Raw genomic sequence first — 16,444 nt, forward strand, 5'->3', positions numbered from 1 at the left:
TGGGAGGTAGAAAAAAAAAACACAACACAGCAGCTTGTTGTACCAGCAGCAGCAGCACTTTCAATGGCCTGCAGGGTGGACCGCCCGCTGCTGCCCAGCCGGCTCCTCCCTGTGCCGGCCCCCGGCACTGAGCCCACGCCTTCTGAGGAGGAGGAGGATGAAGACATGGACTGGGTCTCCATCTTCTGTTCCACCCGGCCCAGCTCCACCAGGACCTCCTTGTAGCGCTCCATAAACACCAGCTCCCCACAACACGCTGAGGCCTCCAGACCGAACACCAGAGACACCTGTAGAGGAAAAATATAAACATTTGGAGTAAAAATACCCCTTATACCAATATTTTGTGCTCACACAAATAATTTAATAACTTAAATTATTAATAAACATCATTATTCATCATAATTAAAATTATATTATACATTATGATTATAACAATGCTATTATTATTATACATTATTGTATAAGAGGTCGTTTTCATTGTTTCATTGAAGTTGAAGGTGGTACAGTAGTGATAGAAATGAAAGCAGTTTGACTAGTTTTAGGTACTATTACCAAAAAAATACATTAAAAAAAATTAAGAAGATTAACTGTTTTGGACAGTAATCACACAGTAAATGTCTTTCCACAAACACACAAAAAGCATTGCTTTACAGAGTTCAGAACACCATAAGAAAGCCTCTCACCTGACGCGCCTCCATGAAGTTTCCTCTCCGGATGCATGACATGAGCAGAGACTCTGGAGGCGACAGCATGGCGGGGACCAGCCAGCTGTGTGGACCCCCACATGGACAAACCTCACAGTCCACACCGCCCACTCCCACCGCTCCTCCACCATCTGACAAAAGGACATAGCAGCCTTTTGTTAAAGTCATGAAAAGAGCACTAACATATTACATGCTCAAATAGGACACTCTGATATTGAGACTTACTTAAAATGGATTGTATTGTTTTTTCTGGTATTCTGATCTCATACAAGGATGCTCATTTCTCTAAAAATAGGCTCACCCTAGTCTGTCTTGAAGATGAAAACAAATGGTTGACGTAACTGGAAAGAAGTTTAAATAGTAACTGATCCAGATCTACTCTGAAGCTGTAAAACAACAACATACAAACTTCGTACACTATCATACAGCTAGTTTTTCACTTCTTAATAAACCTGTGGCTTTCGGTTTGCATTGTGAAGCACTGAGAGAAAAATGGAAGTGTGAAAAACTCTTTCTGAATAAATACGGTTGATTAGACTGACAGACCAAGTGTGCATTTGTAAAAGACAGCATGTTACTCATGCCTTACCTGATGTGCTGGCGCTAACCTCTCCATTATGTCTCTCTATTGAGGTTTGTTTCTCAAGACTGTGTCTCCCCACTCTCCTCCTCCTCCTCAGGCTGGAGCTGTTGCTCCGGCCCAGAGGGGGAGCGGGACGGCTGACTGCCGATGTAGGGACAGGCCTCTCTGAACCTGCCATGAACCAAAGTGAAATTATCATCAGCAATCACAGATTGCATGCTCATGGTCTTTTCAAACCCCATTCACACCTCATAGAAACAATTTCCAGCCAAATTTGGGTCAAATTTTGGTTCTGGCTAGTAGGTTGTCTATTCACTGTTTTACAACAGTTAAGCACAGTAAAATGCTGAAATGGAAACTGGATTTTGGACTCCACCAGGCACTTTGATCAGTGGATGATAGAAGCTGCTTTCCTGTCCTGTTATAAATCTTAGAGGTGAAATGGAGACAAATGATCTGATGGGAACTGCCAAAGTAAGTAAAGTAAAAAAAAAACTAAATTTAAAAAAAGTAAAGGTTTCTCACCACTTTCACTACCCTGATTGCTGGTGATGATCTGCAGCCTCCACTGAGCCTCTGCAGTGCGCTTGGACAGTCTCTGCAGGCGAGCCCCAAATGTCTCAGCAGTCACTGAACAGCCCAGGCTCTCCGCCACCTCGGCCTCTCCTGGTAGAGCTCGTCCCTCCTCCTGCCCTTCCTGCTGGCCCACCACACACATTCCCTCCAGCCCCTCTTTCAGCAGCTTTAGGATGCCCTCCATGGCCGTGATGTCCACAAGAAACCCCCTGCAGCCGTGGACAAAGTGTCCCAGGTCCAGGTAACTGGGGTGGGCTGCTGCTGTGAAATTTGCAGGCAGCTGCTGGCTCTCTCTCCTGACATCCTTGTCTCCATCAATCTGTGTTTTACTTCCCAGGTCCACATTTTTGTTCTTTGCATCTGCGAAATGTTCTGTCTGTGTGGTGTTCCCTGTGTTTGCATTTGTGTCCTTGTGGGTCTGCTGGACAAAGTCAGCGTTGGACAGGAAGAGGAGGGAGAAGATGTTTTCCAGAAGCTCAAGGCGAAACATGGCAGGAACGGCCTCCAGATAGAGCTGGCACTCAGACAGGTAGTGCTGGAACAGTGGGTGACAACCTGGAAAACAAAACGAAAGAGGAAAAACTACTTTGTAACAGTAACTGCATTTTGCAAAACAAACATCACCAAGCAATTAAACAGAATCCTGTCAGAGGATATTAAAACAGACACCGATAAAGCTGCTTGCAACATTCAGGCTACCTCACTGCTACAGTATGTTCCAATATTATATGTAGTTGTTTTAAAAGCCATGTAGACAAAGTGGAAAATGAGAGATAATGCTAAAACATTTAAAGAAAGGAACTAGAAAGAATTGGACAACACAGTAGCCTTCCTCACGGGATGGCCTTCATGAAAGCAGCTTTGCTGAGTTATATGGGACAGCCACAGCAATACAAGCTTTCAGTGATACAAAGTTTCACGTAAAAGAGCAACTTGGCTATTGTTCTGTTATCTTTCTTTACTTTATGTCTTTATTTTTCTGTCATTTTGTGTTAGCTTCTTTCTTGGGATTTCATTTGAATGACATGCATTTACACGCTCCGAGGGCTTTTATTTTACCTGCATAAATGATTAACTGGCTTACCTATAATGCATTTGTGTTTTCTTTCAACACACTTGTGCATTTTAATCACTTCATTAGTATGTATTAATAATATCAAAACAAGTTAAACAATTCAAGATGATGCTTTAAACTAACGTCCACCTAATGTGCAGTTTAAAATTAACTGGAGACAGTTCACCATGTTTTATCATCCTACTAATACTTCAATGCAGAATTGAAAGACATCCCCAATACCTTCTGAATTCTGGCTCTGGTCCCCTTGTGCCTCAGAGGGCTGCTGCTTTGGCTGCATGTGGTCACACTCTGTGCAGTTTGAGTATTTGTGTGCATTTACACAGAGGGCATAGAGGGCATACTTCATGGCACAGAAGCCCTGGAACAAAACGATGTTCCTCTGCACAGCCGGGCTGGGGGTGCTGATGGCCTCGGTGTCCCCTACAAGGGAGCAAAAAGAAAACCAGTTCACTTCAGATATTAACCAGGATCAGAATGACTGTCTTTGTCAAGTACAGTGAATGTAAAAGCATTTGTGTGGCTGGTTTTGGCGGCAGGTTAAATCAAATTCAGCTTGAGGAGACAGTGAAAAGCATATGCACCAGTGTCCAAAATTTACACCCACAAAGCATCACAACATGCTGGTAAAATTTGTTTTTGGCACAAAAATCAGGCTGGCCCAGAATCCCTCTTTATGCATTTTGCTCTTTGGTCTTTGTCTCTTGTTTCTGCTGACTATCATACACTCAGATTATAAGCCAATCAAATCAAAGTAAGCAATGGCTCTGTATCAAACAAGATCCTAGATAACCACCTCTATTACTGAGATGGTTAACTAGCATAAAGTCAGTTGAACTCTATCGTTATCTCCATGAAAAATAAAAAACAAATACATAGATACGAATGTGAGGAACTAAGATACTAAGAATCCACTCACAAAATTTCAATACATATAAAGCACTGAAAATGGGTAGGCTGACATATTTCTATAGAAATGCATATTCATTATTTTGGCAAATGAACCAAAAAGGAAATTTCAAACACTGAAGGACACATAATGACAAGGACAAGTGGACAAGGTAGAGGCTGACCCGTTTCTGGTGATTTTGGCAGTTGTTGCAGGAGATCAAGCACCCTGCGCTCTTCAAACTGAGCCAGAGGGGTCAGAGAGTGCAGAATATACAAAGCTGAGTGATTGTCCAGAGTGTGAAGCTGTGCCAGTAATGCCTCCATGGAAATCCCTCTACACACAGACACAGAAAGAAACAAGGAGTGGAAGACGTAAATCCTGATTTATGCTGACGGGACACAGATGGAATCAAATTCAGCATAAACGTCTCACAGCAATGAAGGAAGAAAGACGTGCTTACGGATTGTTGTTTTTAGACCACTCAAGTATGCCGAGCTGAGAGGACAAAAGATTGGCAAAGTCCTGCAGAACAGAGTCACTGGCCGGTGCCTAAAAATGACAAAGCATATATCAGAAAACACCTGGGCCCGACTGTTAAAAATATCAATATGTGTGAGAGGAGAGGAGAGGAGAGGAGAGGAGAGGAGAGGAGAGGAGAGGAGAGAAGAGAAGAGAAGAGAGAAGAAGAGAAGAGAAGAGAAGAGAAGAGAAGAGAAGAGAAGGAGAATAGAAGAATAGACGAGAAGAGACAAGAAGAGGATGAAAGGACAAGAGAAGAGAAGAGAAGAGAGAAGAGAAGAGAAGAGAAGAGAGAGAAGAGAGGAGAGAAAAGGAGGGAAGAGAAGGGAGAAGAGAAGAAAAGAAGAGAGAGGAGGAGAGGGGGAGAGGAGGGGGGGGGGGAGGGGAGAGAAAGAAGAAGGGAGGAGAGAGAAGAGGAGGAAGAGAAAAGAGGAGGAGGAGAGAGAGGGGAAGAGAAAGGAGTCAAGAAGTGTCGAGTCAAGTCAAGAAGAGAACAGAAGAGAACAGAGGAGAAGAGAAGGGAACAGTCGAGAAGACAAAAGAGAAGAGAAGAGTCGAGAAGAGTTGAGAGGAGAAGAATCTAGCAGAGTTGAGAAGAAAAGAGGAGAGAAGAGAGAAGACTCGAGAAGAGAAAAGAAGAGTCGAGAAGAGAAGAGTCAAGAAGAGAAGAGAAGAGTCAAAAGGACAAGAGAAGAGAAGAGAAGAGAAGACAAAAGAAGAGTCAAAAGGACAAGAGTCGAGAAGGGAAGAGTCGAGAAGAGAAGAGAAGAGAAGAGAAGAGTCGAGAAGAGAAGAGAAGAGAAGAGAAGAGAAGAGAAGAGAGCTGTGGTCCTGGTTTCAGCTCTGACCTGCTCGTGGTGCAGGATGTGCAGCAGAGTTTGGGCTGAGCTCAGGCTGCGACACTGAGTCCAGCCCAGGAGCAACAGGAGACGGGACAGGGGCTGAAACTCCAACTTCAGCAGGTCTTTCAGCCTGGAGAACTCCTCGTGCTTTATCAAGTCCAGAGCAGTTACCTTAGCAGAGGAAGCAAAACCGCTTAAAGGAGAATGCCACAAAAATTCTCCTTTATGTTGTTATTCTACAAAAAGGAGACATTTTCCTCATACTGTGGTATTATGTCTGTCATTTAATCAGTTCCAGTTCCCAAGAGGAAGTAAAAAAACAAACTTATTATCTCATGATTCTATCTCATGATATTAAGTGGCTGAGTAAGTTTACTGGACTGTCACGTTCTCGTAACTCATATATATGGCAGCTGCAGTTATGAAAAATGTAGATGTTTCGTATAGATAGAGGAAGGTGACTGTCTAAACTTCATTGTTTACTTATAAGTCTTTGCATGTCTTTGTAAGTCTATTTGCATGAAGCTGCACTTACCAAGACCTGCTCAAGGAAGTGCTTTCCACTACTAAGGCACTCAAAATAGATCGTCTTCCAAATGGATGGACGATCACCGTGGCAACACAAGCTGAGGGTCAATTTCTCTGCTTCAGGGAGGTCAGCTAAGAATAAAAAAATATAAGAGAGGTAGAAAAAAACTGGTAAACGATTATGGAAGCCAGTTAGGAGGAAACTGTCTATTATTTTTCTTTACATTTTCTCCGATATGAACTTGGCCATAATTGTAAGTAAAACACACTGATTTTGAGGAAGAATCAGTATCATTGTCTTACACAACATCATAACCAACACTGGTGTAACACCATGTTATCAGCAAATGTAAGCCTCCAAATTTGGCTATCTTCTAAAAATGAAACACAACCTCTATACAGAAACTGGGAAAACAGTTGAGTCACACTGCAGAAGTGAAAAAAAAAAAAGCCAGTCACATGCAAATTCGCTAATAGCAAGTTAACACTGCCCAAGCGGTCAGATCCATGGAAACAGAAGTGTGAATAACAAGAGAAAGAGTTGTGAAAGTCATGCTACAAAAGACTGGCAGTGTCCACAGACTCCCCTTCTGCAACACTGTAAAGAAATCCAAGGTCCAATCCAAGAACAGAGTTTTCTCTTGACACAACTACAAAAACAAAATGCTGGACAAGGAGCATGACCTCAAAACCACAGAGGAGGAACTAACTTATAAAACTGTGAGCCTTTGTTATGAAATCGTCACGCCATATTAAGTAACATGATTTTATTGCCCACTTCATACGTGTTAACTGGAAATTATCTTTCCTCTTATAGTTCCCCATATCCCCTTCCCCACATCATCAGATCACTGATAAAACTCACTCATATAGTGCAAAAAGCTATTTTTTTAAATCAATATGTAAATGATTATATTTATTACATTAAATGTATATATCTTTGGGAAAAGAAATCTATTTATATGCACAGAGTAACCCTGTATACTATGGTTACTATGGTTAAGGTCTTATTAAAGTGTAGCTGCTCACTGTACGTGTAGCATAAGAGAAAAAAATCTGTAGATTTTATAGACAAAATGATTTGTCGATTAATCCAAAAAAAAAAAAAGTCAGATTCCTCGACAATGAAAATAATCATTAGTTAGAGCCCTACTTAAAATATTATGATCCCAATATTTATATTGATAGCATAACATTTTTGTTGAAATCAAAATGCCCCATTAACACATACTATTGGAGTCATTATGTTGTTTGCATGAACTGATCCAAAACCAGGTTTCCTTGTGTAACCAGGGATATCCTCCCCCATGGAGCTCACCTTGTGTGTCAGGTGTGCTCCTCAGCAGGTGGTCCCTCTGCAGCCTCAGAGCCGTGGAGCAGTATGTGGAGACCAGGGTGTCACACTGGGGGCGAAGCAGCGAGCTCAGGACCCTCTCCTCTTTCAGGGGGCCGTCTCTGGCCGCCCACAGCGCCTCGCACAGCGCCTCCAACTGTCCGCCCCCCGTCTCAGAGCTCCACGGCATCACAGCCAGGACAGCGTATATCTCCTCCACCCACTCCTCCGCCTTCCCAGGGCTCCTCTCCGGCCTCGCCAGTTTCTCCATCAGGTATCGGATGAAGGTGTGCTGCAGAGTGTGGCCTTCTTGGCCCTGCAGGACGCAAGCAAAAATGGAAAATGGTGCCTGATTGTATTCTAAAATGTGTAAAATCTACATTATAACTACACTGTATGATTTCTTAACTACGCAGTATGACTGGGAGTTATGAAACTGAACATTTTGAAAGATTTACAGATGTTAAAAAATAACTTGCACATATTAAATAATAAACATAACTGAACAAAAATAAATGCTGTCTAGTTCAACATATATATAAGCACACATATAGACATTGTTTGTGTTCATTCACCGTTTCCTTTATCATTTGATATGTGCAAATTATTTTTAACATATCTGTTCAATGCACAAGAGTGTAATACAGCATCTTCTGCTTACAAACTTCTTGGTGTTTGCTTAGGTAACTTCCGTTGACTAATAGTGCAATCATAAAGCATACACAAGCCGTATTTATTTCTACTCTATTTTTTATTTCTATTTATTTATATACAAATAATATTAACATTATACAGTATATGCTAATGTCACTGTACTCCCTAAATTTTTGTAAAGGACTACAATTTATAGTTTTGCATTTGCAATGTTTTACAGTACCTGTAAGAAATGTGCTAAAACGTGGGCCAGTCTGGGTCTCTTTTTCTCCAACAAAGATCGGAGGCAAGACTCAACAGCAGCATCTGATGTCCTCGACCCCCCGGGGTCCTTAGGCTCGGACTGGGTATCCAAGAAGGCCTGGTGCAGCTCCTGGCGACAGACAAATCGTTTTAGCCTTATTTTCTGATTACTACCACAGCTTTCACAGCATGGAATAAAACTGAGCAGACAGACGGTTATATAATCATCCTTCGTCAGCCTGAGCTCAACTTTATAATCCTATAAACTTCCATTTCATTCATTCAGCGGCTGAAGACAATATTTTACCATCTTTTTTACTGTTTTATAACCTACAAGATATATGGTTTCAGACAGAGAACTTTAAAAACCTTGAGAGCAGTCTCCGGTATGTCATCTGCCCCCAGCTCCTCCAGGAGCAGCAAGAACTCCAGCTCTCTTCTGACGACTGGAGAAACCTGCAGAGGATCCAGATCAGAGCCACATTAGACAGCGCCGCCTCCTCTGAGCCTGAGTTGATGGGTCATGCAACCCCACTTATAATTACTGAATCACTATCTTTTGTTTTCACGTAGTTTTGTGTATGCTGTCTCAGAGGTCTTTATATGCGAGTAATTTGAAACATGATATTTGTGAACCACTCAATCTTGCTCTAGGTGATGTTTGACAGAACTTGATTTCTGTCAGCTGATACAGATATCAGTCATTTTGGACTAAAGCTGCCAACAGCCAATGTTTGTCCAATATTCTGCAAGTACCAATATTTACATTTGGCTATTTTCATGCCAAGAGAAATACAAAATATTATCACAGAGTTTTATTCTTTGCAGCCTCTGAACTGCCACTGCCATTAAAACCCATTCTAATGTACTTGAGACAGGCGAGTTTCAATGTATAACAGTCCACCTCTGAACCTGGCTGAGAACGAGCATATCCCCATTATAAAACACTGACAGGGAAATATCCGATATTTATCACCAAACTGACACATTGGTCTAATTCTAGTTGTATGTGCATGAAAAGAGAACAATGCTAATACTGTACTCAAGAATGGAGATTAGGGTTTTTACAAATACACTGCATAAGTGTGACGCATTAATGTGAGAAACAAAGCATAGAGTACAATATGTAAGTATTCATGGTATTACCTGCTCTTTTGACCATTTTTCCAACACTTGAAGCCAAAACCAAGCCAGTTTGTGTGGACTGCCCACGGACTCCCATCTGTAAAACCACCATAGTTTTCTAAATATGGCTATTTTCGGATAAAAATGTAAATAATCAACATGATATTTGATATGTATGACATTTTCACACTGGGTGAGCTGTCCAGGAGCGGGGCGACTCACTGTAAAACATAAGGATGGCACACGACAGCTCGGACTATGTCCTGCAGATGCTCTGAGAGTCGCCCTGTTGAGTTCACCAGCTGAGGCACACAGGCACTGGCCAGCTCCCACTCTCCATGCTGCAGGCACCGTCTGAAGTACTCAAACAGGTCCTGCAGGGACGTCTCGGCCTCTCTGCCAAAGGGGTGCATGGCCATGTCGCTGTGAGGGTCACTGGTCACACCAACAGGAGCAGCTGACGAGCGCCCTTGAGCCTCCCTCACCTGGAACAGGACAAACAGAGCTTTTCATACCAAACCTTTCAGCTGTGGGTTAACAAAAACAAGGAAATGACACCCAGCGACTGGTTAAGATTCAGGAAACTGTGTTTTATACGAAACTGCTCAGTAAAATCATTTGCTCACATTAATTTGGGATGTCGTATGTTTTTCTAACGACGCTCTATAAACAGCAATCTGTGCCTTTAACTGTCTAAGCAAACAAACCACGCTGAGTTATGGACACAACAACGAGCAAAGCAACTTTCTAACGACGTTAAGCGAGGCTACCAAAACCTATTTTAACTCATGTTATACATTTTTTTTTTTTTTTTACTATTTACTCCCTCTCTCCTTTATCAAAATTTGACAGCTAGCCTGTTGCAAGTTAGCTAGCTGGTGTTGCTCCTTTGCTGTCACTACTGGAGACGAGCTAACTCACGTTCCTGCTAACAAGCTCGCGAGTCAACCGGCCTGAGAGCTTCACGTACAGCGGTTTAAAAAATAACATCCAGGAAACTTACTCACTCATTTCTAAAAGCGGTTCTCCCCGGTAAACGGGACGTAACGCTCACTCGCACTTCCCTCCACTCCACTGTGTCTTGACCTGTGATGCTAGGCGGCTAGCAGCTCCATGAGCAGGAGGGTCATGTGACGAAATCAGCTGATCGCCCGCCGCTGGTTGGTTCAAAGGTTGGCGCACGGGACGCGTTCCAGGCCGCCAGAACGGCTGTGGCCTTCAGGTGCTGTGGGAGATATGGCAACCAGCAGCTGAGCGCAAATAAACGATCCAGCGAAAGACCAGTAAAAAAAATAGTAAACCCAGTAATAATAACATCTACAAAAAAAGTTTTACTGGTGAATTAATCAAACATAAAATACATAGGGGATATACATGTATTTGTTCTCTTTATTGTGCCAGTTTTGCACTGTTTACCTTTCAGTTTCTAGAATTACAGGTGCACCAGACAAGCCGATGAAAAAACCGCCAAGGGTTGATTCAAGGGAGAAGCTTTAGACTAAACTGGCAAAAACGTGAAAAAACATCAATCTAGCAGTGAGTCCTGCAATAATAAGACCCATGTGGACTCAGTTACCAAATTTTTGGTCAGTCTAAAAAAGGTCTTCATTTGAATCAGCCTTTGGAAATTGTGCATAGTGTGCATTTAAACAGCCACAGCCACCTAAATCTGTTGTCACAGGTTTATAAGTTTTTTAGGTCCTCTACTTTTATATCAGTGGGACTTTACAATAAGTCAATAGTGCAATTTATATATGGTGTACATAGGTTTACTTTTTACATATGTTAGGTTTACTTTTCACAATTTCTTATTTCCATGTATATTGCTGTAATATTATTGTAGGGTTGAGGCACATATTTTTATTTTTGCATAATACACACACTTTTTCACAAATCAGTGGTAATGCACAAAGTAGGATAAAACATATTTACATAGGCTAATGCACTTTTTTACAACTTCAGAATGCACACATTTTTACGTCTTATTTCCTTTTCTATTTCTTATCATGTCACTTATGCTTACATATCTATATATTTTTTTGTTTTCTCTTGAGAATCTGAGCGAGTGCAGCTGACCCAGTTTCCCCTCGGGGATTAACAAAGTATTTCTGATCCTGTTTCAATTCCGTAATCCTGAGTACAGGCGCAGACTAAGGGGCCATGAATGCATCACAGGGCTGGATGAGAGGGGGCGTTTCAGATCGGCCGGTGAGGCTCTCTTGAATTTTCATAGCATCTCTTTATTTTCTTTAATTGAATTGTTGTGTGGCAGAAGGGAGACATAGACCTGCCGTGTGAGCCTAACGCCAGTATTTATGAGTCTGCAGTCGGCAGGGAGAAATATGTTTAAAGATTGTTTAATGGGCTTCTTTAATTATTAATAGGCTATGCTATATAGCTATGCAATTAGAGATGGAGAGAGAGAGAGAGAGAGAGAGAGAGAGGAGAGAGAGAGAGAGAGAGGAGAGAGAGAGAGGGTGGGTGTGGTGATGGGAGACAGAAGGGGCAACATAATTTGCCCATAATTTCTTTTTAACACATCTCTCTCTCTCTCTCTCTCTCTCTCTCTCTCTCTCTCTCTCTCTCTCTCTCTCTCTCTCTCTCTCTCTCTCTCCCTGTATCTCCATCACTGGTGCCAAATTTGGGAGCCTGTCTCCATGGCAACGGGCAGGCGGGGTTTGCCAGCTGGAGGCAGAATAAATCAGCTCTCAGTTGGCATCACCGCTTGAAATATTCACACAGCCTCACGCCCCAAGTGGAATGGAAGAACAAGATAAGAAAACAAATGTACGTAATCCTAACTCTTTTTTTATTATTTTTATTTTTTTCTTAGCTTTGCTTTGGCATGACTGGCTTGGCTGCGGGGATAGCTGAGGATCAGATTTCAGCGGCTGCATTACAATTTGATTTAATACATTTGATCGTGCAGAATGGGATACAGAACAATACGACAAAAGCATTGTTTGTGCAGCTTATTCATTGATCATGGGGCAATCTGAGAGAACCGGATCAATAAAGCCATTGTTCCCATCGGTGCTGTAGTTTGCAACGCACCGCATTAAAAAAAAATGCCAGGCTGCATCTGATGTTGCGCCAGCGGGCTAATTTCGTCCTAGAATAAAACAAAGTGGACCTATACTGTCCTGTCGCCGGCGGCACAGGCTATAGGCCCGTATCCTGTGTGAATGCTGATGGTGCAAGTCTATATGTATCTCTATTGTTTTGCAGGAGGAGTATATCGGAGAGATAAAGGGTGGGCTGCGGCCTTCAATGAAACTGGTGGTTATGGGGATTGTTAATAAAAAACCCAAAAGGTTAGTGCACATACCTTTCTTTTGTAATGCAGCTCCTATGGCCTAGTTTGCATGGTGGAGAAAAAAAGCATCTTATACAGCCAATATGCCACTGTACACATGACGTGGCTGCCCGTTTAAGTTCTGTGGTGATCAAGCTATCCTGGGCCACTGCACAAAATTGAAAAAATACATAGTGAGCAGTTGTTGTCTGTGTTTCATGGGCAAAAGCCAACCACCCAGCTTGTCCTTGTTTTGGGAAAATATCTTTGTAATGCCAGGGCATTGCCTAATTATAGGTTAGTCTGTGAATGCGCGTGGGAGAGCTGCAAATCCCATGAAACCCAACAAATCACAGTGGAATTTCTTCAGCAGATAACATCATTTGGCTGTTTATTCCTTTGGTCACCAATTGTTGATCCAGGAATTGGTCACAGTTTACACTACAAAGGGTAAAGAGAAACAAATTTTTAATGAGTTGCAATGGCTTGGAACTTTTTTTTTTTTTTTTTTTTTTAGTGAAGACTTTCTATTTTTGGCAGAACAGAAAGCTCACAGAGGGCTTTTGAGGACAAAGTGGTCGCAAAGGAACCTCTTCCTGTTCCTTTCAAACAGGCTTAGTCACAGCAATTAAGTGCAAGATGTCTGTTTGTTTTACCTCTTCTCATTTTCTATTTGTTTTACTGTAGCAGTTCAAAATTGTTCTAATATATGATCATAAACCTCAGAGGCTAGGTGTAATAATCAGAGGAGCTAATTTACATATGACAAAGCCCAAATCAAATCAGAACTGGGCTGCTAAAAAACAACACTATACCAATAATTCAAAAAGATCCCATGCAAAAGGGAAATTAAATGAAGTAGAGAGATGTATGGACTGCAAATGATTATATTGCATGTAAATTGTCAAACCGGACAATTACTGAAATATTACTGAATTACTGAAATATAAAATGCAACATGTGAAGTGTTTCCCCTGCAGGAATAAGCAATTTCATTTTTTAAAATTTCAACTGCATGCCATTCTTCTGATGTGAAATGTGGAATAACTCAACCAACTAACATCAACCAAGATAGTTTGTTATTTAGCCACAAGCGTTCAAGTAGAGCAGAGATTTTCTTGCAAGAGTGTAGGTGCAAATGTCCATCAGTTGTAATAACCAGAAGATGTCACTATTGTCTTGCTAAGTGAGATGTAAAGTGAATTTCTACACTTAATCACATCATATTCATTATTATATAGAGAGTATACTGCATGTTCCAGGTGTGTGTGGGTGTGATTAAGACTCTAAATAAGTAAGACAGATTGATAGATGGATAGATTGATAGATAATAGATCTGAATGTTTGTAAAAATATTTGTGCTCCAATATTGCATTTGTGCACAACTTTCTCTGTCCCTGAAAGCAGCATTGAGGTGACTGTAGCCAGCAAGCCGCAGGAGGAGGACACCGAGGGCGATGTGGGTCTCCAGCTGAAGGTCAGCTTCCTGGACAAGGCCGTCCACCGCAACGCCCGCCTGGCCGGAAAGTGGGGCAAATCTGAAAATACCCTCTCCTTCTTTCCTTTTGCAGCTGGAGAGGCTTTTAAGGTATGACCCTGCACGCTTCTTTTATCTGTGTGGGACGTTTTGCATTGACATTTGTAACATTTAGGTGACAAACTTATCCAAAGTGCAGCTGTAGAGTGACTTTTAACGCCACATCTCCAATAATCCAAGCAGCTAAGGAATGCAGGAGCGGTGTGTCTTCTGAGTTCTTCATCATGGGTTCTGGCCTTTTTCTCGCACCTTCAAATGATTCAAGATTGTTGGAAACGGTTTTACTGGAGAAAGATGAGTTTGTACTATTGTTTTATCAGTTATCGCTGCTGTCTCTTGGTTGCTTGAAATGTGGACGATCCAGGGGTTTAAGCTTATTCTGCTGCTGCACTCCCTGTAAATCACACCGCAGTATGCTGTCAGCCGCCAATACCTGAAATTTAAAGCTTCACTACTAGGAATTTTTATTCTTTGGCAGCTCCAAATGACAGCTAGAAGCCACTGTTTACATTTTTTTTTTAACTGTGCACTCCTGTATACAAAATTTATTCTTCTTTGTAGCTGGTTGAACGAGGGGTAACACACACACACACACACACACACACACACACACACACACACACACACACCACCTGCTGCTTGTCTTCTGTGGCGAAGATCCAGGAGCAAAATACCTAAAATCTGATTAATGATTCAGTCGATAAGTGACTAAAGCATCGGCTAAAATACTGTAAATCAGTATTTCAATCAGTATTGTGCATGTGTGGGGGGGACTTTGATGTATTATGGTTAAGTGGTTCAGCCATTGTTAGTCATTGTCTTTTGGATTTAGCACTTAAAGAGTACCTAAACCCTAAACCCAGATATCTGTGTGAAGCCTGACCCCTCACGGTGAAAAGTAGGGTGCCAGGTATATGGTGGCAGGTGATGTCACCACCAAAGACTACAAGAAATGGGTTAAGTTACTCTTTAAGCTTCAGTTTGTCACCAGTGGTCCAATTTCCTGCCAGTATCTGACACTTGAATTTAATTTGGGCTACCAAGGTGAATTTATGACTTTTTAATTGGTTGGTATGGGACTCTTGCCTCTGATCTAGACCTCTTTAAGATGGGAAATTGGGTGTATTTTTGAGAAGAGTGCAGCTTTAATTTAGGTTACAAGCTCAACAGGAATTAGAGATGGAGACGGAGCAATAACCCCCCTGCCCACCTGTCTCACTCTCTCAGATGGAGATCGTCTGTGAGCACCAGCAGTTTCGTATCTTGGTGGACGGGCAGCCTCTGTGTGGCTTCACCCACCGCCTCTCCCCGCTCGCCTCCCTGACCGCTCTCCGAGTCTTTGGAGATCTACAGCTCACCAAGGTGGCCTAACGTCACGCTCCCGCCTACAGACAGCAGATACAGTGAAGATGTTTGGGGACAGTTTAGGATTAGAATAGAGCAACTTCTTGTGTGAATAAATTGATCCATGGGGATGTTTTGTTTCCAGTTCCAGACGAAAATTACACCTGCCTGTAATCATGTGTTAAGACAAAGTGCCTTCACTAGATTACCTGCTTGGGGACTTGAAGATATTGACTGAATGTAACGGCCATCTCGATGTCTTAAATCCACTGAAGAATGTGATTTGAAGTGAATTGAATGAATTTCTAAGTAAATGTATTTAAGGCTAAAGTGTTGCCCCCCCCATTGAACACAAGATTTGTATGACGATGAAAATTGAAATGCTGCATCATTTTAGGTACAGTGAAGGGTGAACAGGGGTTAGCACATTGTTCTGTAACAAGTATATGTGCATTTAAAAAGAGATTTCAGACAGCATATTTGATTTCTCTGAAATTAACAATTCAAAGCACTTCGGTTTGAGAGGGCTTGCATGAGGCTGAATGTTTCTGAAATCACAAAAAGATTGTCATTCTGTGATCAGCTAAGTACTGTAACAGGTGTAACGTAAAAGAAAGTAGTCTACATTAATGCATGCCAATAACACATAATGTTTTACATCTCACTCAGTCTGTTTCCAAAATAAGGGTACGGACTATGAAAAAAACATTGTTGAAGCATTGGGTTACGTCACACTTTTCTGTTGTTGTACCATTTTTAACAAAAGCAGCTTTGAAAAAGCTAACTACCACTAGTTTTGCGTACTTTTTCCATTATAACGTAGCACTTTTTATGTGAATGTTTTCATATTGACTTTACTTCACTGCAATAAATCATTTTTGCTGTGTGTTTTTTTCCATCTTGTGGTTGAGTAACTGCTACTTGATTTTATCCCCAAACTTAATTTATAGCGCCATACATCATCTTGGCTTTTTGGACAGAGGCATGGTGTCATGATTTAGCGCCCGAAGAGCAAACTGGAGCGAGACACTGAACCAGCACCAGCTCACCTTGAGTCATTTCAGATAATGTGGGAACACCCTGCCAAAATGGGAGGAAAAGCTCGACTCAGCTTGCCGTGTGGGAGTGTCTGCCTTCGTTTGCAGTCCGCCCGCACTCACACACAGAGAATGTGACCTGAGGCGCTTCTTGTCT

General features: G+C 41.9%; 2 protein-coding genes across 3 annotated transcripts in view; one reads left to right on the top strand and one right to left on the bottom strand.

Annotated features, from left to right (window-relative positions):
* Positions 1 to 10,183, bottom strand: part of zfyve26 (zinc finger, FYVE domain containing 26) — a 33,108-nt gene extending 22,925 nt beyond the window's left edge. The window contains exons 1-15 of one of the 2 annotated variants that reach the window (XM_030044292.1): positions 10,082 to 10,183; positions 9,297 to 9,559; positions 9,096 to 9,171; positions 8,319 to 8,405; positions 7,930 to 8,079; positions 7,038 to 7,368; positions 5,727 to 5,851; positions 5,198 to 5,362; positions 4,291 to 4,379; positions 4,012 to 4,163; positions 3,161 to 3,361; positions 1,813 to 2,418; positions 1,294 to 1,458; positions 684 to 835; positions 44 to 287 (exon numbers count right to left, since the gene is read on the bottom strand). In XM_030044292.1, the coding sequence (XP_029900152.1) occupies positions 44 to 287; positions 684 to 835; positions 1,294 to 1,458; positions 1,813 to 2,418; positions 3,161 to 3,361; positions 4,012 to 4,163; positions 4,291 to 4,379; positions 5,198 to 5,362; positions 5,727 to 5,851; positions 7,038 to 7,368; positions 7,930 to 8,079; positions 8,319 to 8,405; positions 9,096 to 9,171; positions 9,297 to 9,493 (2,740 nt within the window). In that variant the 5' untranslated portion in view covers positions 9,494 to 9,559; positions 10,082 to 10,183. Of the gene's footprint in view, positions 1 to 43; positions 288 to 683; positions 836 to 1,293; positions 1,459 to 1,812; positions 2,419 to 3,160; positions 3,362 to 4,011; positions 4,164 to 4,290; positions 4,380 to 5,197; positions 5,363 to 5,726; positions 5,852 to 7,037; positions 7,369 to 7,929; positions 8,080 to 8,318; positions 8,406 to 9,095; positions 9,172 to 9,296; positions 9,560 to 9,700; positions 9,822 to 10,081 lie in introns of those variants that run through there. The other variant, XM_030044293.1, reaches the window with a different exon arrangement.
* A 1,568-nt stretch (positions 10,184 to 11,751) lies between these two features.
* LOC115354768 (galectin-related protein B) lies at positions 11,752 to 16,148 on the top strand. Its single transcript, XM_030045275.1, has 4 exons — positions 11,752 to 11,861; positions 12,303 to 12,388; positions 13,777 to 13,957; positions 15,134 to 16,148. The coding sequence occupies exons 1-4, from the start codon at positions 11,835 to 11,837 to the stop codon at positions 15,275 to 15,277; spliced, it is 438 nt and encodes a 145-aa protein (XP_029901135.1). The 5' UTR covers positions 11,752 to 11,834; the 3' UTR covers positions 15,278 to 16,148.
* The last annotated feature ends 296 nt before the right edge of the window (positions 16,149 to 16,444 follow it).

This window comes from Myripristis murdjan, chromosome 22 (assembly GCF_902150065.1).
Source record: "Myripristis murdjan chromosome 22, fMyrMur1.1, whole genome shotgun sequence".
NCBI classification, from domain to species: Eukaryota; Metazoa; Chordata; class Actinopteri; order Holocentriformes; family Holocentridae; genus Myripristis; species Myripristis murdjan.

Coding starts and splice junctions, on each gene's coding strand:
- LOC115354768 (XM_030045275.1), top strand. CDS start 11,835: ATGGAAGAACAAGATAAGAAAACAAAT. Junction 12,389..13,776: donor GTTAATAAAAAACCCAAAAG/GTTAGTGCACAT, acceptor CCCTGAAAGCAG/CATTGAGGTGACTGTAGCCA. Junction 13,958..15,133: donor CAGCTGGAGAGGCTTTTAAG/GTATGACCCTGC, acceptor TCACTCTCTCAG/ATGGAGATCGTCTGTGAGCA.